This window comes from Hyaena hyaena, unplaced genomic scaffold, assembly GCF_003009895.1.
Source record: "Hyaena hyaena isolate Hyena2069 unplaced genomic scaffold, ASM300989v1 scaffold_151, whole genome shotgun sequence".
NCBI classification, from domain to species: Eukaryota; Metazoa; Chordata; class Mammalia; order Carnivora; family Hyaenidae; genus Hyaena; species Hyaena hyaena.
In genome coordinates this window covers 2,074,555-2,099,804 of record NW_024080783.1, presented here as the reverse complement: position 1 = coordinate 2,099,804, position 25,250 = coordinate 2,074,555, and the positions used below count along the sequence as shown (strand labels likewise).

The 25,250-nt window shown below is 37.5% G+C and overlaps 1 protein-coding gene across 10 annotated transcripts in view; it reads right to left on the bottom strand.

The window, feature by feature from the left end:
- DENND1A (DENN domain containing 1A) overlaps window positions 1-25,250 on the bottom strand; it is a 500,247-nt gene that overhangs the window by 356,285 nt on the left and 118,712 nt on the right. For 8 of the 10 annotated variants that reach the window (XM_039238996.1, XM_039239002.1, XM_039238997.1 and 5 more), the window contains exon 3: window positions 16,458-16,501. The exons of the other annotated variants lie outside the window; for them this stretch is intronic. In XM_039238996.1, the coding sequence (XP_039094927.1) occupies window positions 16,458-16,501 (44 nt within the window). The remainder of the gene's footprint in view (window positions 1-16,457; window positions 16,502-25,250) is intronic. 10 annotated transcript variants of the gene reach the window in all.

Genomic DNA, 25,250 nt, shown 5'->3' with positions numbered 1-25,250 from the left:
CACGCTGCTTGTTTTGACAGTGGATCCCCCTAGATAGTTGGGATTAGTCGAGCTTGTTTAGATAAACTTGAAATCAAGGCCTTCTCTAGGTAGACAGCTAGATGTAGCTACTGAGTTTCCAGCTGCCTTCTCCTTTCATCCCCAAACAACTGGAGATTCGCAGTAGCTATCACAGCCACAGGCTATGTCACATACATAAGTACAAAATTAAAGGCTGCTAAAAGAAGCCTTTGTAAGTCTTAGTGCTAAAATAAGGAATCTGTACTGCTTGGTTTATACAAATTATTCTAGCACTACCAGTATGGAACTGAAATCATCAGTTAACAAGGCATATTAATCAAGGTTCCCAGCTCCTTTGGATAGACGGGATCATAGTTTGATAATATATCTAACCTTCTGCTTCTCAGCTCTTGTATGAGAGTAATCGCTTAAAATGTTGAAAAGGAAATAATAGGCTTTATTTATCTGGTGGCAGGAGATGTCAGACACCATCAACAAACACTGGGAATAGACTATGAAGATCAAAATGTAAATATCAAATCTGCTTTTGAGAGAGAATTATTTAGCAATTGATTAGACAGGGCCTCACTGAACAGTCATCTCCAATTACAGAACTGTTTCGAATCAACTTTTATTTCCCACAAGTTGCAGACTCTAATAAAATGATATCAGGGGGACTCAAGAACTGAGGAAATTTATACTTGGAACAGATCAATGACATCTCACTATACAGACAGAAGACAGGTGATTTGAAGCAGTACTGAAATAAAAAAAATTATACCATTTAAACAGTTCTCCAAAATCTAATACTCAAGGATTTCTTTCTTTTGAAGCTAGAAATATCTCTTCAGAGGGCCAGCAAAATGTAAACAAAGAACATAATCCCACACGTACGTTTTATTTTACTTTACATATCTTGCTCTAACACGTGGATGCCAGCGTTTACCTGAGGCTGGGATAAACTGTAAACACAACAACAGTACCTGAATAGATGTAAACACTTTTCAGAACAATTCTAGAAGACACCATACAGTTCTGAAAGTCTTCTACCCTCTGACCACACTATCAAGTCACACAAGACAGTTATCAATCAATCAATCAAGGGTTGAAATGAAAACATGTTCTCATAATTCAACAGCTAAGTCACTATTAAAAATAAAAGCTTGGGGCACCTGAGTGGCGTGGTCAGTTAAGCGTCTCACTCTGTCTTTGGCTCAGGTCATGATCTCGAGGTTCGTGAGTTCGAGTCCCATGTTGGGCTCTGTGCTGACAGCTCAGAGCCTGGAGCCTACTCTGAATTCTGTCTATCTGTCTGCTGTCTGTCTGTCTCTCTCTCTCTGCCCCTCCCCTACTCACACTCTGTCTCTATCTCTCAAAAACGAATGTTTAAAAACATAAAAAGAAAAGAAAAATCTTATGATATGCAAGACATTCTGGAATAGAAATCATCAATCTGAGCTTTTCCTATGGAATTTTTGGTTCATTTCACTTACAACTTATCAACTAAAGGAGTCAGTCAACTTTTTCTCTAAAGGGCCAGATAGTAAATGTTTTAAGGCTTTGCAGGACACTTACGGACTCCATCACAGATTCTTCTAGGACTTTTATTTTAATAACTCTTCATAGGAATGCCTAGGGTGGCTCAGTCAGGTGAGTGACCAGCTCTTGAATTCGGCTCAGGCATGATCTCAATCATGAGACTGAGACCCACAATCTGGCTCCATGCTGAACCTGGAGTCTCTCAAGATTCTCTCTCTCCCTCTGCCTCTCTCCCTGCCTTGCATTCTCTCTCTCTCTAAAAGAAAAATTAAATTAAAAACTAAAAGAAAAAAAAAACTCTTCATAAAGGTAAAAAAACACCTTAGCTCAAAGGCCACACATAAACCACCCTGAGGCAGTACTTAGCCAGGTGGCTGTAGTTTGCCAGCCCCCAATCTAGAAATTTCTGAAAGGTAAAATGACCATGACAATCGTATTGGCTCTATGGGGATATAACAATTCACACGTGGTTATTGCTAAATGGCCAAATATCTACTGCATTCCAACATGTTCTCTTTTTAGAAAATTATTTAAAATACAAAAAACAGAAACAGGGGCACCTGGGTGGCTCAGTCACTTAAGTGTCCGACTCTTGATTTCAGCTCAGGTCATGATCTCACAGTTTATGGGTTTGAGCCCCATGTCAGGTTCCACTTCTGATTCATTCATTCATTTTCTCTCTCTCTCTCTCTCTCTGTCTCTCTCTTTCTCTCTCTCTCCCCCTCCCCTGCTCATGCTCTCTCTCTAAATAAAAATAAACTAAAAAAAAAAAAAATGGTCAAAAACAAACACAGAAACAAAGAATTACAAACCAACCACATCTGTACCATTCAAAATTCACAACTGTTTTGTGGCACAAACCCATCAGAGAAACAAGTCCTTCTTAAATTAATACTTCAGGGGCGCCTGGGTATCTCAGTCGGTTGTGCCTCTGACTTCAGCTCAGGTCATGATCTCATGGTGCATGGGTTCGAGCCCCACATCAGGCTCTGTGCTGACAGGTAGCTCAGAGCCTGAAGGCTATTTCGGATCCTGTGTCTCCCTCTCTCACTGACCCTCCCCTGCTCACACTGTCTCTCTTAGAAATAAATAAAAAATTAAAAAAAAAATTAACAGTTCACTATTACTATAGGTGAGGTTCGGGGTTTTCTTAACAGATAGACTGATGTTCTCTGGATCATGGACAGCTCTTCATTTTGAGAATTATTTTGTTTACAGTATCACAAAAAAAAAAAAAAAAACAGTATTAAAAGAAAGCCATTTCTAGCACTTTACTCGCCACTCAGGTAAACAACACGTTAAGGACCCATGTAGAATGTACAAGGGCCTTCTCACTACTCAATTTCTGGCCCTTCTTTCAACCTCTTCCCCTTAAATGTGTTTCCCAGGATTTTATCTTCTTTCTTCTCACTCTGCATTCTCTTCCATTCATAGTCTTTTAACACTTTAATTCTGATTATCATTGCTATGTAAAGGAGTCCAATTCAAATCTTCACTTCCTAGACTATATCTAGCACCAGGCTCTATTCCAACTGCCTTTCAGACATTTCTGCCTCATGTCCCCTAAGTACCTCAAGCTTAATGTATTGAAAATCCAGACACATCATCTAGGTTCCTGGAACACCACTGCTCACTCAGCTCTTTCACCCTGTCAAAACCAGAAAAGAGCTCAGACCACCATTATTAGCCGCTGGGGGACAGACAATCCATTTGTATGACTTAGACTCAAGTTATTTGCCATGGTTGTTAAATTCTGAAATAACTCCGTGAAGAAAAGCTTCCAACTCCTTAAAAGTTTCCCCAATGTTAACAAACAAGAAAGGAGACACAAGGGAGCCCCTGGAATCAAGCGTTTTTCAGTCTTCTTAGAAAAGAAAAGGGACATTTTTCCCTAAGCAAGATGATCTTTTAGAACCAATGTGCTCAAGGCCTTGTGTGCTCGGAGCTTGTGATCTGGTTGGAGAGATGGATGCTTTGCAAAGGAATACATGGATACAGAAAGTGACCGTGGCAGGAGCTATGAAAGAAGAAAGGGCTCCATAACAGAATGACAGGGCCTGAAATTAGATGGAAGGGTCACAAAAGGCATCTCAGGAAGTGGCCTTCTAAGCTGGGACATTAGGAATGAGTAGGTGTTCACCAGTCAAAGATTACAAGAACAGAAAGAGAGAAAGGCCAAAAAAAAAAAAAAAAAAAAAAAAAAGCAAGAGCCTCTGAACAAGAACCCTGGGCACATTTGAAGAACTGAAAGCAGCCTGGCACATTGAAACAGAGGCAGGAGGGAAAGAGAACGCAAGAACATATGATTGGACAAGGTGGCAGGGGCCAAATCATGAGGGGCCTTACAAGACATGTTAAGGAGTCTGGACGTTATTCAAGAGCACTGGACATCACTAAGAGGGTTTGAATCCTTTATATTCCATTTGCATGCCGCTTTCTAACTTTGCTGTAACCTGCAAAGTCTTCCAGATTGCAAAGGATTCAGAAGCTATCCTCACTGAGCTCTTCACCTGAGCTCCCACACCAATCCTGCTGCTAGCATGACAATGACCATAGTCTTGGGACCATATGTTTCCACAGGAGGGTAAAGACACACACTGGGTGCTTGCCAGGCCTTTGAGAAGGAAGAAGAGCCTCACAAAGGAGCCTTAATCATAACACAGCAGCATGGAGAAGGATCGTGGTTGAAGAGAACAAAGGTTGTATAACAAATGTGAACACAGGTTCGGCTTAAATCTCTCTTCAGAACATGCTCCTGATAATCTGGAGATTTCCCAAATCCACTCTGTATACAAAGAAAGCAGACTTTTTACTGCGGTAACCTGTTGTATATCATTGCATCTAAGAAGCCACTGATTGTGAAGGCTATTATCTTTCAGTACCACTAGAGGAAAAAATGGCAGCAAATGATATACCATCCACTCGAAGATGCATCCCAATTTCAGAGATGTGAAGATGCGAAAACGTGTGCATCTTAGAACTGATGGAACGTATTTATTTACAGATCTGTCTTTCCCACTAGTCTGTACTAAGAATGCTAGGGATTATACCTACCGCCAGTGTCTAGCGGAGTACCCAACACAGAGGAAACTTCTAGTGAATGATGGTGCTGAAAAATGACTGGGTGATATACTGTGGGGATTTAGAAGAAAAAAAAAATAGCATTAACTGAGCACTTGTTATTGCCAAGCACTGTGCTAACAGCCTACATGTCTTCTCGTTTAACCTTCATGGGAAACCATGAGACCAAATGGCCAAAGGAGACTGGAATTTACCAGAGAATCAAATTTATTCTTGATATAGAAAACGAAAGGAATGGAAGAATTGATTACAGTTTGTATAAACATAGTATCAGTCATTTCTTTCAGAAGTTTACCATTTATGCCCAATAAACATCAGAATTATATATATAATTCAGGGACACCTGGGTGGCTCAGTCAGTCAAGTGGCTGACTCTTGGTTTCGGCTTGTGTCATAATCTCACAGTTCATGAGTCCAAGCCCTGCATCTGGCTCTGTACTTGCAGTGTGGAGCCTGCTTGAGATTCTCTCTCTTTCTCTCTCTCAAAAACAAATAAATAAATAAACATTTTAAAACAAGAATTATGTATATAAAGTATCTAATTGACCTATGTAAGTCTCTTCTGATTTAGCCTTCATTATGTTCCTATGAACTTCATTATGGTCATCTGCTCTCTGGAGCAGGTAAAGTGACAAGCAGAAGGAGACGGACAAAGCGGCTAATATGTGTCACATCCTGGGCTAGAAGTTTTACATATGCTCAAAGATCCTGCCAGTAATCTTACGTATTATAAAGATTATCAACTTCTTACATGCGAACTGAACCTTGAAAGTGGACAAACATTAGTTTCAGGTAGAACAGTGAAATAACTTGCCTAACTGCAAGGAGACAGGGAATGGACAAGCTAACATTCAAACCCAAGTTCATCTATCCCTGGAGCTTAAGCTCTTCCCAAAATTCTCAGCTTGCTGATTTGCTGACTCCAAATGAGAGTCTCATTCTTGGTCCCTACTTGATGAGGACACTGTCTCCACATTTACAAACACTCAACATCGCTACAGCTTTGCAAGGGTAGCCCTTCATACTAAATGAAGCTAAAGCCTGTCTCCCACTTCACTTTCCAATTGCAGCAGTGGAGTGAAAGATTCAGGTTGTTGGGTCACAGGCTCTTTGGTTAGGGGAGCCTCACATGCCGGTTCGCCCATGACAGCCTGGTTTGCTCATGATTTCTGTGTCATCAAGGTGCCCATTTCACTCTCAAAAGTGTCCTAGATTGGATGCTATGGTCACCAGAGTCTTAGAGAGAAAACCATGGCTTGTCTGGAGGGTAGTGAAAGAATAAACAGCTGTTCCAACTGCCTTGCAGTGAGCAATTGGGGAGTGATGTTAGGATAGTTTTTTATCACCTGACCCTAGGTTCTTTATCCACATTAAAAACCTATCTACATCCTAGGACTTAATGCAATGACAGACATCATCAATTCATGGAAACAGGAAAATCTTCTCTTTGCTTCATTTTCTTCATACTACATCAGATGACATTTCTTGAACTAGACTAATCCAAGTATTGTGTATACATCGTGCCCACTTCCCCTGCCAGTTCTACAAAATTAGTATACTTCCTATTTTATAGGGAAAAAAAATAGGCTGAAAAAGTAAAGCCTTTGCCCAAAGTGACCTTTCCAAAGCCAGACCTCATGTAACATGGGGATATTTGCCTTCTACTATTCTTTGGCCAAATGTACCAAAAAAAAAAAAAAAAAGCAATTAAAATGTGTAGGGGGAATGATAATTGTTAAGATGGGGTGTGCCTGGGTGGCTCAGTTGACTAATCATCCAACTCTCAATTTTGGCTCAGGTCAGGATCTCACAGTTCATGAGATCAAGCCCTGTGTTGGGGTCTATGCTGACAGCTTAGAGTCTACTTGGGATTCTCTCTCTCCCTCTATGCCCCTCCCCCAGTCATACTCACTCACTCACTCTCAAAATAAATAAGTGAACTTTAAAAAAAGAAGTGAGACATGAATAATGCAAAGATTTTAGCTGCCATTAAATCTGTTTATTATAACAGATTTATTTTAGAAATTTAGAAACAATTTACCAGTGGTTTAGAGCTCTAGAAATGTAAGTATCTGGGGGGTTGGAAGAGTTCTCTGATAAAAATGATGCTCTCAACAATTTACGGTTTACACTTCTAAAATCAGATGCTACTAAAGATGCATCATGTTTGAAATACACTCAAATACAAGAACCTTAAAAGCCTCTGCTAGGTAAGATAGGATTCAATAAATGTAGGTTTTGGTTTGTCCTACCTCATTCAAATTCTGAACCCAAGATCACAGTGAGAACATTATTCAAATAACCATTTATTATGTATCAAATATTTGGAATACAAATATCTATAAACAGTACTAGGTCCTGGAGATGTGGACAGGAATCAAGTAAGATTGCCTCACTTCCTGTATAGGGGAGGAGAAGGAAGAAGATACATAAATAAGTACATACAATAAAGTGTGCTGGGTTTTCTGACAGAAGAATGGTCAAGGAAGAAGGAAGGTACTGTCAAGTTCTACTGAGGGGATTTGAAAGACTCCTCAGAGGTGGTGACATGACCTGGTTTTTGAGAGATGAGTCAGTATTAGGCAAAGTGCTGGATAAGAATATTCCAGGAATAAAAGCAACGTGAAACAATATTATATCACATATTTCACAAGGTTGATATAGAAGTAAATGACTTTGGTAAACTCAATTGCTCTTTAAAAGAAAATCTTAATTCTTTTATAAATACCTTTTCATTTCTAGCCACCAATCTCTGCCTGCAAGTACACACACCGACACACTACAGAGCAGTCCAACAGTCTGGGCTTCATGCTAGTTCACATTTGAAATCTGAAAGTGACCACAAGTTAGACAGTTTGAAATTATGGTAGCCACAGGACTCTTAACTTTACTGCATGTAAGTACTTAAAAGATGAAAGCTAACACAATAGTGCAAATCACTATAGGTAACAAAAAGGGCTAATTTACAAGGACAGTGGGACCCATTACTAAATTTCTGAGGTTTTGAACATGGAAAGTCTCAATAGATTTCACAACAGAAATAAATTAAAAATAATTAGTTATTTAAAACTCCGTTATCACCATTAAAAGAGTTCCCACATTTTCAGTACATTTTAGAACATAAATACTCAGAAACCGTTTCTGACTATATCTCTTCACCTCTACTTGACAAAGCACTCTCTCTTCCTTTTGCAACATCTCTAAATTTTGCTCTGGAATAGCACAGGCTTAGAAAGGAAAGGTTTTCCAGAATTCTTCTTAGGACCTGTCAAATCCTAGAGGCAAAAGTCATCACATATAACCCTAATACCCAACAAAACCCCAAACCGGGTTAACCTGCTACCTTAAATCTGCCCATAGAAGGAGGAGGTACTACATAACTAGTACTATATAACTACTGCTCATTAGACACGTTTTCATTCTAAGTACTCTTACACATTTCAAAATCACCTAACCCTCACAAAAGTCCTATGAGGTCTTTACTCTGATTATTTCTAGTTCACAGGTGAGGAAATGACATCCCAAAAAAGATAAATCCGAATAAATGACAGAGCTGGGATTCAAACCCAACCAGTCTGGCTCCAAAGTCCATGCTCTTCATTACCAAGGTCACACCCCTACAGTCTCCTTCCTGGTACCTGGACTCCTTAACAATTATGTCTGTGTATTACATACTTCATATTCACAATTATTCACTGGCCTGTAATTTATCATAGCTGCTGAGAAGTGCCTCTAACACGGACTGTAGTCATTCCTATACTTGAAGAATTCATATTGACAGACGATAATACAGTGTAAGGAGTCAATGTTCCAAGTGCTCTCCAAGCGCTGAGATGGAGTGACTAATGAGTCAGGGAAAGTTTCACAGAAGAAGAGATATAAGCAGAGTAATTAATGCTGAACAGAAGTATACCTGGGGGACAGGGGGAGCTTGAGAAAGGGATCTCAACCATAAAAACAGCTTGGGCAAAAACAGAAGTGGGAGAAAACAAATCATGCTGGGAAACAGTGAGGTGTTCTATGTCTGCTTATAAAGTGAAAAGTGGTAGGAAACCAGGCTGGAGGGTGAGTCAAGGTCAGGCTGTGAAGGTCCTGAAATCCAAGTTAAGAAATTTGGAGTCAATCTTGAAGGCACCAGGGAGCCATCAAGAGTTTTTATTAAAGAGAAATGGTATGGTTTGATGTAGGTTTTAGAAAACTATCTTTGGCCATCTTATGGAAGGTAGTGATTATAAGGACATTGGGTTGTAGGCCTTTAGGAAGAGTCCACAGGAGAGAAGTTGAGAGTTGAATGCAGAGGGAAATAGCACACTAGGGAGACTGAAAAGCAACTTAGGAGGGGTAATGAATAAGACTGGATGACTACAGACTTGCCCTTTAAGTAACAGACTGGTTACGTGAGGCTAAAGTTACGACTCAGACTACAGCTCTCAAAAACAGCTACAGTCCATTTAGTTATAATCATGGAGTAACTCAACAGAAACAAGAGCATCCAATAGTATTCACAGATGTCTAAAATTTAGTGGGGCTCTTTTGGAGCCAGAATAAAATCAGAAGAACACTTCTAATAAGAATGTGTAAGTAAGGATTGCATAATTACCATTTTCTGGCGTTAGATTCAAGTAAGTAATAGTACAACGTAGCTGCATAGCCTGGCGTGCTTTCAGAAAGAATAGCTCCGAAAGAATTTGTCTTTTTAATGAGTTCCTTCTATATAACTGTAACAGCTGGGGAGTGACCAAATTGGGAAGAAATCTTCAACTTAAAAGAAAAGCCTTAAGTCAGAAAATGTATCAATTTTTCAGTTGAGTTCAGCTACATGTTTAAGGTTTTGAAATACAATTTTCATTAAGAAGCCAGTCTAACCCTATCCCATTCTTAAATTCACCCTTTTCTGGAAATGAGGGTGGGGGAGGACTCATGATATAGACATGGCAGGATAGCTGCTCTTATATACAAGGTGGCTTTTTCTTCAGCAAACACTTTAAAAAGCATGAATTTTGACATTTGTCAAGGTGATAAATTTGACTTGTAACAACACTGGGAGAAATAAAAGCAACACGTGACAGGGTTTTTCGTTAGTTTTTGTTTTTTAGGATTATTGTTTACCCGTCCATGAACCTAAAAAAAAAAAAAAAATTAAAACCAAGGCGATCATCAAGAACAGGACACTCTTAAACATATACAAGGAAGCAGATGTCTAATCTGGATTGCATTTATACATCTGCAACCTATCAATGAATCTTTTCAAAATCTGTAATGTGGTCCATCAAAATGGCTACATTTGATGGCAATCGTGGATACTGACGCACTACTCGAAGAAAGCTGCTTCAGCAGGGTGCTTTGTTGTTATTATGCTAAACAACCACCACCTAGGGTCTAAAGAGATTGAGAGTTTGTATCTGTGGATGAGAAAATTACGTTTCCATCTACAGTCCCAGACTGCCAAGTTACTAATATGGAAATTGACCTTTTTGAGCAAGAGGTAGAAAAATCCATAAATCAACAGTGACTCTTGGAAAAGCACACCATCTAAAACAAGCTTAAAAGATGATCTTCTTTAAGGGCAGCTTCAAGACTTTTCACTTGGGTTTCTCTGTACAACTCTTACTAACTTTACTACCTTCTACAGCTTCATTATACAAAGGACAAGAAATTGCAGAAATGTGATTAGGTGGGGGCATCACTACCCAAAGGTCCTAGTTTTCAGAGACATCCCCAATTTCTGGGCATGCCATTGTTCTACCATCCAACAAAACATTACCCTTGTAGCCTACTAGGTCCTTCAGGGGAAGGATGGAATCTACTTCTTCTCCCTTCTTTACCTGGTATAGTGTCTGGCTCACAGTCTGCAGACACTATACTTATCAATCTCTCATTCAATTAATGCATAAAATCAAATCTGGTCTCCCAGAAAGTTTCTGCCATCAAAGACACAAAGGGAAAAAAATTCAGAAAATACAGCCTTTTATAAATTAGTCTTTTAAAGGTCAGCTCATAGAGCCATTTTAAAATGTGATCCATTTGACCCTTTGGATGAGATTCAAATGAATCAATAAATTCTGTCCCGTGTATACGGCGTCATAAAAAGTTTCCAGGACCAAACTTGACCTCACTATTTAAAGTGGATCAAATCTGAGCAGATTATATGAGCAGATTGGAAGTATGACAGCACCCACACCTTGGAGAAGAATGAGGGGGGAAAGGAAACTCAGGTTTCCAAGAGAAATGGGATATACCCAGGTCTGATCTCATTCTTTGTGAGTTTGGTGAATGCAAGGTCCAAAGTCTCAATTCCGATTTAAAGATTCTACAGCTTAGACAAGTCACTATAGAAAGACTGGCAGAATCTTTCTGGAATCAATGTCACGTTTTATGCAAACCAGGTATACTGCTACTTATGGTTCCCTATCTAACAATAATGAGAAAAATCAAATTTTGTCATTTGTTTTAAATTTGGTGTGAATATTACACACGTATATCGTATTATATAATGTCAGTATGAGACTTCCTTTCACAGTAATAGAAAACTTAGGAGCTGTGGACTGTATCTGTAATTTTCTTATTAGTATTCGGTCAATGAATCGGGGCATGATCAAGTTTTGAAATGAAATGTTTCATCCCTGGCTTATCAAAATGTAGAAAAAAATTAAGACAAAAGTTTTTAAACACAGGAGCTCACCAAAGGACCTCAGGCCACCACCAACACACAGGTAGTAAGTCTTGATTAAATATTATCTCTGTTGTCTTTCTAATCAGACTCTCCCATACCATTTACATAGATTATACTATGAATAACTGTGAGCTTAAGAAATGTTTTCTTTAGAGCATACCTGAAGTATGAACAGATGAAAACTCCATATTTAAGCAATTACACGCAACTCACAAATGCCAATTTCCATCACAATTAGCCTAAGTTATGCAACATATTTTTGTTCCTTTTTAGTATATAGGTGATGTATGTTTTTATAATTTGCTTAACTGCCTATAGTGAAATTTTAAAATCACATAGACCACATAAAACCATAAAAGAAAGGGTACCTTTTTATTTTTCCCAATATACCATGTTTCTACATTGCTTATAGAGCTTGTACAAGAAACACTGTTAGTTCTATATAAAGATTTCCATAAAATTTTTATAGTTTCTATAAATGCATAAAGATTGTTGGTTTCATTATAACCTCTGCTTCAGTGCCAGTGGAAAGAAAAATTACCTGCAACTCTAAACAGCGAACTATATAAATAGGGTGAGTAAGTGTGCTCAGACCTCTATTCAAAAACCTCTAAGACACTGGCTATATTTCACCAAAATATAGATGAGCAGACTGGAGAAGCAACTTCTAGCACATGCCCCTCTAAGCACTACTCTTGGAACAAACAGGCTATAAAAAGTGCAATTGTAAGAACAAATTACTAATTCTTCATGTTTTAGGACAAGAGGTAATCGTATTATAACTAACATGTTTTAAAACGGTATGTGTAATGCATATTACACTTGACATATTACAAGGCTATTTATGGAAATCTTCGGATAGGTTACCATAGCTTTACTCCAAATTATCCCATAGTACATGTTATAATTACTAAAGGTTCTTTTTAATCTGAAAAAGCATATAATGTTTTGAAACCAAAGATGTGATTTTGATGAGAATGGTTGACCATAATTTGCTAACATGTTAACTATCCTTTCTTCCCTTAATTCAATTAGTATTCATTAAAACTGCACTAATCACAATGAGTAAAGTTTTACCAATTATTTCCATAATTATGAATGAATACAGTAAACAGAATAATTATAAATCTACTTAATTAACTACAGGCTATTTCCAGCAAAAAAAGATATTCATGTTTTGTATTTTATTTTTAATGCTAGAATGGCATGCTGATATCTTTGAGAACCATTTCTGGAAATGAAAAATAGTCTTGTTGTGACTCTGTCTTTTTTAACAAAATTTTCTATGGTACAGGCTTTATTAAGAACTTCGTTATCTAAACCTGTAGTGAGATTGAAAAGAATTTGGTTTAAGCTACCAAAACCAAAGTAACTAAAAAATCCTATCTGTGATTTTTGAATCTTAGCACCCCCGCCCCCCCCCCAAATTTAGACTACTTCATATTATGCTTAGGGACACAATTTTCATTTCTTAAGTAAATTGTTAAAAGATTTTTTTTAATGCAGGATTCTTTTCAAGTCAGAATCCTATCAATGTTGATGTTTTAGTATTTAAACTAGCTAAGCATTAAACAAACAAAAGCAGATGAATAAATAATGTGAACTCTGAAAAGCCCTTGCTTTTGCCTTTTTGGTTTGTTTTTCCATTTTCAAAAATACAGGAATTGCTTGTCTTTCTGGAATTAACAAAGCCTCTACTTTCAGGTTTCAAGATAGCAGGCTTACCAGATTTTAAATGAAATATTGAGTGCTACAGTGATTTAATGGTTTTAAACCGTAGATGTCGTTGCGGTCTGAGGATGTCACAGACAACTTAAGGAAGAAAAAAATGGGGCACAGAGAAATCACTTTGTCAGTAATTACAATCAAGAGTCCTAAGATGTGGCTCAGACTGCTCATTACTTCTTCCTTCTGAATCAAGACCCTTATTTACATTTCAGATTACATTTTTTATGAAACAGTAAGATCTATCAGAGCTGAGAGGAGAGAAATAATGAGGGGAAAACATTTTAATAAAACGTGTTGGGTCTGCATTACTTCCGTGTCAGAAAGAAAGGCTACTTCTGTAGTGATGGATCATTTATTCTGCTTCTAAACGAGAAGCAAAAAGATGAAACTGATGAACTTTTACTGCCCATTTGTCTTTAGCAGACAATTAAGACAGAGAAGATCAAAATGGATTATCATACCACGCAGACAACTGGTCCAACAGTAATACATCTCCGGGACCACAGATTTGTAACTCTCTTTTATCCCTCCCCTTTCTTCTTACTTCTTTTTCCACTCTAAAGGCAGTGCTAGCTTTGTGGCTCAAGGAGAGCCAAAAGGCTGGTCATCATTATTCAGTCACAGATGTCAATCTAACCTCCCTTTTTTCTCAGTTTCTAAAGCAGTGAGCCACAATAATTTGTGACAGATTCTTTTACTGTAAGGTACAAAGAACACACAGAATAAAACATCTAGCAGCAGCAAGGGTCTCTGATCAAGTGTGCTGGTACATGGGAAATACACTATATGTAAAAACAAGCACTAGTAGTTTAGGCGAATGAGGAGGAAAACTGGAGGAGGGAATTTTGTGTGTGTGCGTATGTAAGTAACAAGCACTATACTTTGTGGTGAATTAGCTCCAATATTCCTTATGGATTACATCATAAATGTTTTAATACTAGAAATGTTGTCTTGATCAAGCACATATTCAGCACTTAAGGTTTGTGTGGAATAAAACATTTCTAAGAACTCTTTAGTATAGTACACCAAGGGGAAAGATAATTTGATTAATCCAACAAATGCTGAGAAGAGGAGGAAAAAATATAAGATCGGCACCCAAATGATAAAAAGGTAAATAAGAAATATGCAAGTCTCATTCACTTTACCAAGGGATCAACTGTCAAATCAATTTCTGGGAATGTGGGGGTAACTTCTCCAAAAACAGACCTTTCATTCACCCTTCATTCTCAAGTTATATGTGATAAGGAAGGGAAACCACGTATGCCAAGTTGGAAGAGATGTTAAATGAGACTCTCATAAGTCTGCATCTAGCTCAAGAATATCATCCTCCAAATTTTAAAATTATGCTACATATCTAAACAAAGGAAACAAGTAACTATCCTCTGAGTACTTTAAAATAGCTGAAAACCTTCATTTTTTTAGGTTCTTACCATAATTTTAAATTATTCCAACTTCACCATATGAAATACTTGTGATAACATCCAGTAACCAAAGTAAAGAGAACTAAGTTCATAACATATTATTTAATCTCTAAACTGAGTTCCATATGCTACAGAACAATAGTATTTCTCTATACACACACCATACTATATACACATATGTATAGTACCCATATATATACACATATATGCCCCCCAAACACACAAACATATACACATACTCAGAAAAACAAACATGGGAAGATAAACACCAAATTGTCATAGTGGCTATCTCTGAGTAGTAAAATTAGGGATGAATTATATTTTTTTTCATTCTTTTTTAAACTTATTGCTGATCTATCCATTTTTCCGAAATATTTTGTCATGAACATATTACCCATGTGATTGTTAAAAGGTACACCAAAAAAAAAAAAAAGTCATCCTGATCAAAAAGTTTCAGATATAGTAAGAAACTATGTTTAAAGGGATAGAGGGAGATATTAACCATGTTATTTTCAGGTTTGTCCTACAAAATTTTCTCTTGTTGGGTAATTCAGAACCTAGGACCACAAAGGTTATTTCCCTAGACAAGAGACTTTAGAATAATGATTTTTCTTAAGAGCTATGGCTTCAAGTCTATTCAAAACAACACTTCAAGATTTTCCACCCTTTAGACATTGCTTAACGAAAAAAAATTATTAATAAAGAAGTCTTATAATCTTTAGATTGTGTAGTTTATATCCAATGGGCTCAATCAATCACACAGCAATTTAAGGCAAGACAAAAATGTAACTCTCCTGTTGGAAGATGAAGCAAGGGTTAGAGAAGATTAGTATTTTTAAAATCTCATTTAAAAGTCTTGAGATCACACACAAAGCAAACCATACCAGTTCTCTTGGGTTCTTGTACAATAAAATCTCATTACAAAGCATCTCATTATACTGATTATCCAGTTATCTTCCTGGTCACATTATGTCCCCTGTATTCATAAAGATGTCTCAGATACCTTGCCCTCTATATAACAGGCCACATTGCAAAGGTGTTACTACTATTGTACTGGATATTTCAATCCCATTGTACATACCCTCATTCAAGGACATTTTTTAATAGACAAAATTCAATGGAGGTACTTCAGAAACATGTTTTTATTGTGTACAATATTCTACACGTGAAAGGCTTTATAATTGTTTTATTCAGTGTAATCAATGATGCTTCTATCTTGAAATGGTTTTAAAAAGCATCCCAAATTGCTTATTTGAACTAAAAATGTAAGATGCAACCCCCCAAAAAAAAGCTATAAAAAAATCTCTACTATCTCTTAAGATAGACACTGGAATCCAGAATGTATAACCCAGATCTAATTATCAAGAGTAGAGCAACATCAGAACTTCAGCACTATTTTGTGATTAAAATATTTCCTTCTACTTCATCCCATGCTTGCAGGACACAGGAAATTCGAGATGGCAGGCCCAACCAACCAACCACAACTTTCACTACCATCATTAGAACTAACCTCACCCTGAAGACCATTCCTGGATGTGCATCTTCTCCTTGGAGCACTACCATTAACACACAGCTTCATAATCTATTTCAAATTCCAGGAAATATGATAAGCTTCCCTCCACATCCTCTCTTTTTTTGTTATGCTGGTTCTTGACTGCTTAAACAGCATTTAAAAAAAAAAAAAAAAAAAGATTTCACAGGCAACCCAAAAAGGATTTCCTAATGAACTACAGACTATAGCATACCTCAAAGTAAAAAGTAAAAATCTGTGATAGGTTTTTTTCTTCCCTACTTTTTGTGCATTTGTTCCATGAAGGTTAACACCCCACATCTAGCACCGACACTTTCAATCCTATACCTCAATATGTTTTTACGTTTTATCTTGGGTTCCTAATTGCTATTTCTCTTCCCTCTAAAAATTCATTTATCTCTTTCAGTAAAAAGAACAGTAATAATATGTTGAACAACTCTGAAATAAATTTTGTCATGTAAAAAATTAATTACGCATTCCGAACCTGGTCACTGTAGTCCTCCGGGAATTGCCTCTGCACCTCAGGATCTGTAAATAATTGACAGATAATATTAATTGGCTTTGGATTAGTGAGCAAGCAGAGGATCACACATTAATATTTGATCAGAAGATGATAGCAGCCCTGGCAGGAGATCCAAGGGGGGCAGCTGAGGCTGCTATGTTGATGAGCACAAGGAAGGACTCGGCAAGGCACTCCCATTACCCTCCTCCAGAAATATAAAAAAGAAGAATTTTGAAGACCTGATGCTACTGTTAACTTTAGACTATTACCTAATGCAAAAATCTTACCAGTCGCAAATGGCCCGCAATATATTTTTCCAAAGAATACGAGTCTTAAACCTGGCTTGCCTTTTTTTTCCCCTCAAATCAGAAGCCTCCTTTTCATAGTTACAGATGTGGGTTTGATAAACCACCTTAAACACCAGTTTCAGAGAGAGACAGAGACAGAGACAGAGAGACAGAAAGAGAGAGAGACAATATGTGTGTGTGTGTGCGCGCGCGCGCGCGCTATGGGGGGAGGGCATAAGAGAAGAAGTCTTTCAAGGAACAAATGCAAAACTTTGTTTTTCAAAATAAAATATATCCTTAGCAAAATACTTATGAACTCTTGAAAATACAGATAAGACCAGATGAAGTTTTCTTCAAAACAGAACCAAACAATAGACTTTAGGCCTGTCGGTGCAAACAAAGTATCATGAAATGAGATATTATGTTCTACTGAACATAATGAGATTTGCTCAGAAAGTGTAAAAACACACAGGTGAAAACACCTCTTATGACCATCTGTTTAGAATGGAATCACTAAAGGGGTCACTGGATTCTTCAATCATAATTGCAAGATAATCCAATGCCACATCTGTAAGTCAATACAGAAATATACTAATTAAAAGCTATTAGCACTCCATTTGCTATTGATTAGGAAAACATTCAATCTTTTCTAATAAAAGAAAGATGTGGTTCCTCAGAGGCACATTGTGGGGAAGTGATAAGAATATTACATATTTGAGAAATGACATATCAGTGCAAAGGCTTATGGAAAAGCATAATATTTAAGGGTCCCCTCACACACTGATCACAAAACATATTAAGTTTTCATAGCTATCTTTTTTTCTTCATAACTACCTTTTAAAACAACAATTTACTTCTCTGTGAGAGTGAATCCACGTAAAAGTTAAAACCCTCCAAATCACAACACAAAAGTACAGCCAAGAACCTTTCTGCTGTGAAGAATCGAAAAGGGAGAAAATGAAGAGCCTATTCACATTCTACATTTAAACCCTAGAAATTCCAGGTTTTGAGTCATCCAAGTCACTGGGTGTTCTTTTTCAAAACCCAACACTAGTAACAAAAGCAGGAATATTCAAAAAGTCATACCAAAAAAGCAAAGCTTCCATCAACGGGCGATGCAAAAAAGCTGAAACTATCTGTATACCATTTCAGCTCTTCTTGAAGGATCTTCTGGTTGACTTACAAACTGGGGACCAATTTCTTTCTTAATCTGCATCTTCAAGTACTCAATGGGACAAGGGATACATGTAGACTGTGACCAGCAGAATTCTGGAGTGATCCCCCCTGCCATACTTACTGTTCAGGGTTGCCCTAGTAGGCCCGGGGAAGAAGCTGTTGCTTCTCTCTGGCCGGAAGGGCTGAAATCACACAAGAACTTGGCCCTCTTGAGACAGGAGACCAGAGGGCGCTAACGGTATGGCATGAGCAGCATAAGGTCTACAGGGAAGAGTTAGCCAGTAGGATGCAAAGATACAACCAGATGCCTAACAAACCTCTCAAAGTGTGCTGCTGGGGTGGGGCTGGGGGGACCTTAAGTAAGAGGCAGTGATTACAATTCCTAAAACATACGTACATCACCCTGGTGCAGAAAAAACTGGTATTTTAGGATTTAAAATTTGGGCCCAAGACTGAAACAAAAATGCACTTGTAAGCAAGCCACTGAGGGACATAGTAATAAAAAGAAGTTGGGAAAGCCACAAAATAATCTTCTTTTTCTTCCAACTGTCATGTGATTAACACTCTTTAACCAGAAAACTTCATATAGAAATGACTCACATATAAATCTTTAATATCATGTCCTCTTTCTTGCAGTAGTTGGTGCCTCAGGAACCACAGAAATACTCATGAAAATAAAGATGGAAAAAAAAAAACAACACAAAGACTTATCTTTTTATCACCTTTCTGTGAAGAGATGAATCTCAAAAACCAAAATTGGTGATACAGTCTTCAAATTAAAAAATAAGTTTCTGGTTTATGGGTGGGAGAAGGAAGGCTTTTACATCCTTGGTCAACTATGTTAATAAGAAACTACATTAATAATTAGAAGATGTATTTTATTTACATATACAGCATAGAACTTTAAAACGAGAAGGAAGCATGGGGAAAAATATCAACTCATTTTAATATACTAATGGTAAAGATGACTATGGAATGCCAAGATGGGACTCATTCAAATCATACTATCCTCAATAGTGCCTTAGTAGTAGGCATAATTATCATCATCAACCAAATTCTTTCAACTGTCCTAAAACTAACCCCAGAGTGAGACGCTCAGAGTTTTACAGAATCATGTTCTAAGATAATACATGGATTATTATTTACTATGATCTAAGCATAAAGCTTGTGTTTTCCTTTAAGGCCTTGAGGTTCACAAAAGCAAACTTCATGGGTTCTTAACACTCTCTGAAGCAATTTTTTTTTAAGTGGAGCCAGGGGGTGGGGGAGTGGATGGGGAGGGCAACACTTTTTAAAACCCAAAGCCCAACCTACTAACTCCCATTCGATTTAGCTCAAAGATCCTATCTGATAAAAAACACAATGAAAGCCATTTTGTAAAAATTAACAGAAAAACTGAAAATAATTTTTTTGAGTTTCCTTAAAATGTCTATTTCGCACAGCAGAGTGAAATCCTCTTTTTTCACATCGAGTCGATCATAATGCCATAATGTCACCAAAATATCGACATTGGAAACATCTGAGTTTAAAAGGTCCAAATACAATCTGCTTTTCTCAAGCAACACAACACCCGCCTTACTAACAGTTTCAGCATGGCACATTGTACAAAACGTAGCACCCTGCAGTTAAGCAAACCGCCTTTAAATTTTCTGTCTGGCAGCAATCCACTTGCGTGTCTGTATGTTTTTACAAGGACTCTATGTATTTCATTGCATCAGCTGCATTTCTTTGGAGTTTTAAATGGTCTGGGAACATTTTATGAAATGTTCTATATCTTTATATGGAAAATAACATACACTGGAAAACTGTGCATCGGTCTAATATTTATATATCTATTTCTTTATCCACCATCCAATACCGTAATTGCTAATGTTCCAAAACACCTTCTCACATTCATACTCTCACCGCCAAATGCAGTGTCACCAAACAGCTAACTTTCAACACAGAAATCTGCAGATCAGAGAACTACCAAGGAAAAAAGCAACAATTTGCTTAGGCATTTGGCAGTAAGAAGAGAGACACGGGCATATGTCAAGCCTTTTCTCTAAGAATTGTCCCCCTGGCCGAAAATTAAGAACATTCCTTTTCCTTCTCTCTCAGCAACTTTCTCCAGATTTAAGTAGTTGATTCTTAACAAAATTAAAAACCAATTTCATCATCTCCCAGGAACACACTTTTCAACAACAAAAAAAATCTATTAAACAGATCTTGCCACAAGATGGATGGTATAGTGGAGCCCATACATCTCTTAACCCTGTACACCCAGAAGACGCGGTTGGTTCTGGAGCAAGGCTTTGCGTTATGTCGATGTGATGGGCTACTCCCTGCTTCTGGCCCCGTGGCCACGCAAGAGGAGGTCTCCACACGGCCACCACGGCCACTAGAAGCCACAAGAAGTGTTTCCATACTTAAAACAGACATTTCACGGCACAGGAATCCCAACAGCACAATCTGATTCAGGCACAGAACGTGACCATGCTTAAGAGGCTATGTCTTCACAGAAGAAAAAAAAAGATCTCAGAACAACTATGTCTTGATTTTTTTTTAAAGAAGAAAGGTTAATTTTCTTTAACCTCAATTGTTCATGTTTTCTAGTCTTCTATTATACCATTCTTTAAATCTTTAAGATATACCAGATTGCCACAGGATGTTTAATTAATAGAATAAGAGTTTGGGCAAGACTTGCTGGAACGGTGCTATAAATTATTTTACACAGGCTCCAAAACCTTGAGTTCTGCCTTAGGCTTCAAGTTCCTAGAAAACGTGGTAGACAGATCTTTTACAACAGAAATGCAAAATAATTCATAAAAGTACTGTGGTTATGTATGAGGGCTCATTTGTAGATCAGTAACCAGTGTGTGTGTGTGTGTGTGTGTGTGTGTGTGTGTGTGTGTACCCACACACAAACACACCTTACTATTTTCTTGTTTTTCTCTGTCACACCAAGGACTCCATTTGAAGGGTCAAGGCGTGACACTTTAAATGATTATTGAAAAATACAATGACTTCATTTTCTATGAAATGTGTAACAACGGCACACTAACCAAATGTCACAATCTTCTAGAACTGGAGCTCTTTTAGGAAATTTCAGAGAAACTGCAAATGTAGCTGTTAACACGGGAATCTACATTGCTTTCACTTTTAACATGGTAGGTATCAAGGCAGAAAAATTACATTCAAAGCCCACTAAATGTATCCAGTCATTACCTCTAGGATATTTTAGTAAGAAACAAAACAGTGAACATATTAAAGCTTACAATTATAAAAGTCTTCCCTTTAAAAGCAAGCCTTTAAAATTAGCTATAAACGATATAATATCATCGTTCAATTTCATGTAGTTTAAGATACCATCTTCCTCTCTCCCACAACCATAAATGTTAATCCAAGCTATAATCAGATTTAATTTTCCAGATGAGAAGATGGGAATATGCTGCAAACGGGCAAATAGTCCATTACCCTGGTCTTTCCCTAATGACATTTTCAAATTTTATACACTAAAAATGGTCGCTCTCAAAAAGTAGTCTGAGAAGTTGCATATTTTGAGGATGAAATCAAGCTTCCCCAAAACACACTCAGAAATAAACTTTTGTTTACTCTTCATGAAGGAAAGTTTATTTTTTGCATGTGTAATGTAGAATTAAAGTTTCTGGGCAGTATGATACCAAATTGTACTGCACTAAAAGAGAGCTTTAAGGACACCACCTATTAAACTTATTAGTGTCATACAGAGTCAGTTTCACTTACTTTATATCATAAAATACCTGAATCATTAGTATAGCATTTTAACTAAATACAGTTATTCTACTAAACTATTATAATACTTAAAATTTACTCATTAAAAATAATGTATTTTTGAAAGGAATGTTACAAATGTTTTACATAGTTAAAAAAAAAATCATGATGGGGCCCCTGGGTGGCTCTGTCGGTTAAGCGTCCGACTTTGGCTCAGGTCATGATTTCATGGTTCATGGGTTCGAGCCCCGCATGGGGCTCTATGCTGACAGCTAGCTCAGAGCCTGGAGCCTGTTTTGGATTCTGTGTCTCCCTCTCTCTCTGACCCTCCCCTGCTCACGTTGTCTCTCTAATTAAAAAAAAAATTTTTTTTTAAATCATGAATTCCTTAACAGTGAAACAAAATACTTTATGTTGTCTTTCCTCTGAAACTGTTTTAAATTAAAAATTACTTCTTTCAAATAATTGATTCCAACATGCAGGGTTTTTTCTTCCTGAAATATAGGAAATAAAGGAATATAATTCACTGTTATAAAAGGTCATTCCAAAGTCCTTTAAATGAACATTCGGTTTCCATGTAAAAGTAGAATTTCTTAAAATTATCCTAGGTTTTAACTTTCTGCTCTGAAACATAAAGGCGCTAAGACATATAAAACTGTGAGTCATCATTGGTTTTGAAACTATGTATCCAGTCTAGCCTTTTCCCTCCACACCGGCATTTAAAATACACTCAAACACTACTCCACAGCATCCAGCTTGATAACATAGGTACAGGTCACTGTCTACACCTGCGACAAAAACCCAAACAACATTTTTCAGGGAAGGAGCACACAACCCAGCTCAGAAGGGCAAGCAATGGAACCATTAACGTGCCAGATTCTTCCTCAGATGAACAGATTCTGCCTTTCAGACATATCTTTCTCTGCTGTGAATATTTATGCATAAACATCAGACACTGACCTATTGTTTTCAGTTGCTGGACTTATGAATGTAGTACAGTTACCAATTAAGTGAATCAGCAAGTCCTAAATGCATCACCTGTTCTACAAATAATAGTCCACTGACATTATGCAGTAAAATCTGGGGAGTTTCATCTCTCTTTCTAGAGAAGGGTAATAGATTTTGACCAGCAAATGCCATTACTTACCAGTAATTTGAAATATTTTTCATAATTAATTCCATCTACAAAAGGTATATAAAAACCTGATTCTACCAAACCTATGCCACATAAGCCCAAAAATCAAACACAAGTCGAATTCCAAAGGAGGCCTTATTTTTTTCAGTGTGTGTGTGTGTGTGTGTGTGTGTGAGAGAGAGAGAGAGACAGAGACAGAGACAGAGACAGAGACAGAGACAGAGAGAGAGGTGCAGGGAGAGAGGGAGACAAAGAATCCTAAGCAGACAGAGAATCTGCAGTCAGTAAAGAGCCCAATGTGGGGCCCGAACACATGATCTGTGAGATCATGAACTGAGCCAAAATCAAGAGTCAGACATTTAACCAACTGAGTCACCTACGTGCCAACCCCAAAGGGAGCTTTAAAATGGAAAAAGGGGTGTGCTGAGAAGAAAAAAGTCAAGAAAATATATTCACACATACCTTACTTTTTTGCCTGCTGAACATCCTAGTTTTCAACTTTCATTATTAAATATTTAGGTTTTTAAAAATGAGTTCAAAGTTTGGAACTAACTGCTTAAATTTATCAAATTGATAAATACTGATGAAGGTCTTTTTTTTTTTTTAATGGTTATAACTTCAGGTTTCCACTTAACTTTCCTGTGAGTTAGGATTTGTTTTAACCCTTCTTTTTGAATTGGACCGTTAAGTGTCCAATTTTTATTCCAATGTGAATAACTACTTCAGACTTAACCCTATAGGTTAAGTGTGCCCTTTGTGTACTCCAAACACGGCATCACTGCATATGGTCTTCCTAAATAGATCACCTCTGTCAAATCCAGTGGAAAAAGAGAACTCCATTATTTACTCAAATACAATGACCACGTACCCACTACGTGCCAGGCACCACAATAGGAATTATTAAAATTTCTAATTTTATCTTCATAACAAAGCTGTGATATTGGGACGATCATAACTGCATCATCATTAAAGGAAGCAAAACGTTGCCATTTGTCCAAAGTTAGAAAATTAGTGTTTATTCATGGCACAAACATGCTGATGTGACTGGCCCAGATGCAGGAAGAGGCCAGTGCTTGCTCTCAAGGAGACCACAGTGTAGCCCCAGAGGAAAACCCACAGAATTAAACAATTAACTACAGAGCTTGCTGAGTGCTGTGCAAGGATTAGAAGGGCGGCACTGAACCCAATTCTGACCCGGACAGAAAAAGCTTCAGGGAGGAGGTGGCAAAGCCAGACATGGAATCTAGGACCAGACCACGCGTGGCTCATCCCGTGCTCCCACAACCCCCCTGTGTCCAGGGAACAGGGAGTCAATATTTGGTGAGGCCGGGGCCCGTGTTCTCCTTAAATTGGTCTCCTACAAAAGGTCTTCCCTGTTACAAATGCTCCACACATACTTTGGCCAAATAAACAGGACACACTCCTTAAAGACCTGGTCTCTCTAAATGGATAAAAGGCCAATTTCAAAACATCCCCTTGGAAACAAGCCTCTGAACGCTACAGGTTTCCTTCCTAAAGACACATTGGCATTTAAGTAAGCACACAATAAATATTAGTTGTTGTTTTATTATTAACCCCAGTGGAGAAATAAGCAAGCACTATAAATTAGATGGCTACAGATGTATAGGTATGCCTCAAATTGGAAATACATGTGTTCCTGAAATAAACTTTTATAAACCCAATTAAAATTTTCCCATTGCCTGCCACTACTTACTTAGAGATGTTATAACTTTATCAGAAACTGGTTTTCTCTTCCTCGTCAGTGGTTCGAAAATCCTTAAGCTACAGTTTATTTGCCTCCTGGCATCTGTTTGCTAATGATCTGTAAACATCAAATGCACTGGGGACTCTCCCAGATTTACAGAAACCCTGAGGTGAATCTCTGTATAAATGGAAGGACCTTTCCTGCTAATTTCGTTGCTTTCTAAGTTTGCATTCTGGGGTTCAGAAACAGTTCCATTAAACATTTTTGCAGTAATAATTATATTACCTACCAGCTACCATTTGCAGAATGCCTGTGCATCCCAGTTGTTGCCAGAGGTGGTTTATTTTATCATCTTAATTAATCATAACAACTCTGCCAGGTAAGTGGACGTATCCCTGTTTTATAAACAAGAAAAGTGAGGCTCACTAAGAACAAATTCAGTTAAGAAACAGAGCTGGGATTCAGCACGGATCCATCAGACTCCCAAGAATGCAACAGTGGCTTTCTTTTTTGGCTTTATTTATGTGTGTCCTCCTGTGGATCTGTCTTCTAGTTATTATTGTGACTCAACAATAAGAATACATCTGGACAAATAACCAAAACATGTTGTCATGAAATAGGCCTTAGCAGATTATGAATGAGAGCTTTCCAATTTCTCGATTTAAACTCCTTTGCCAAGTTGAGGATATAAATAAAATGACTCCAAAGTAACTAGCACTCAATTCAACTAGTAAATATGA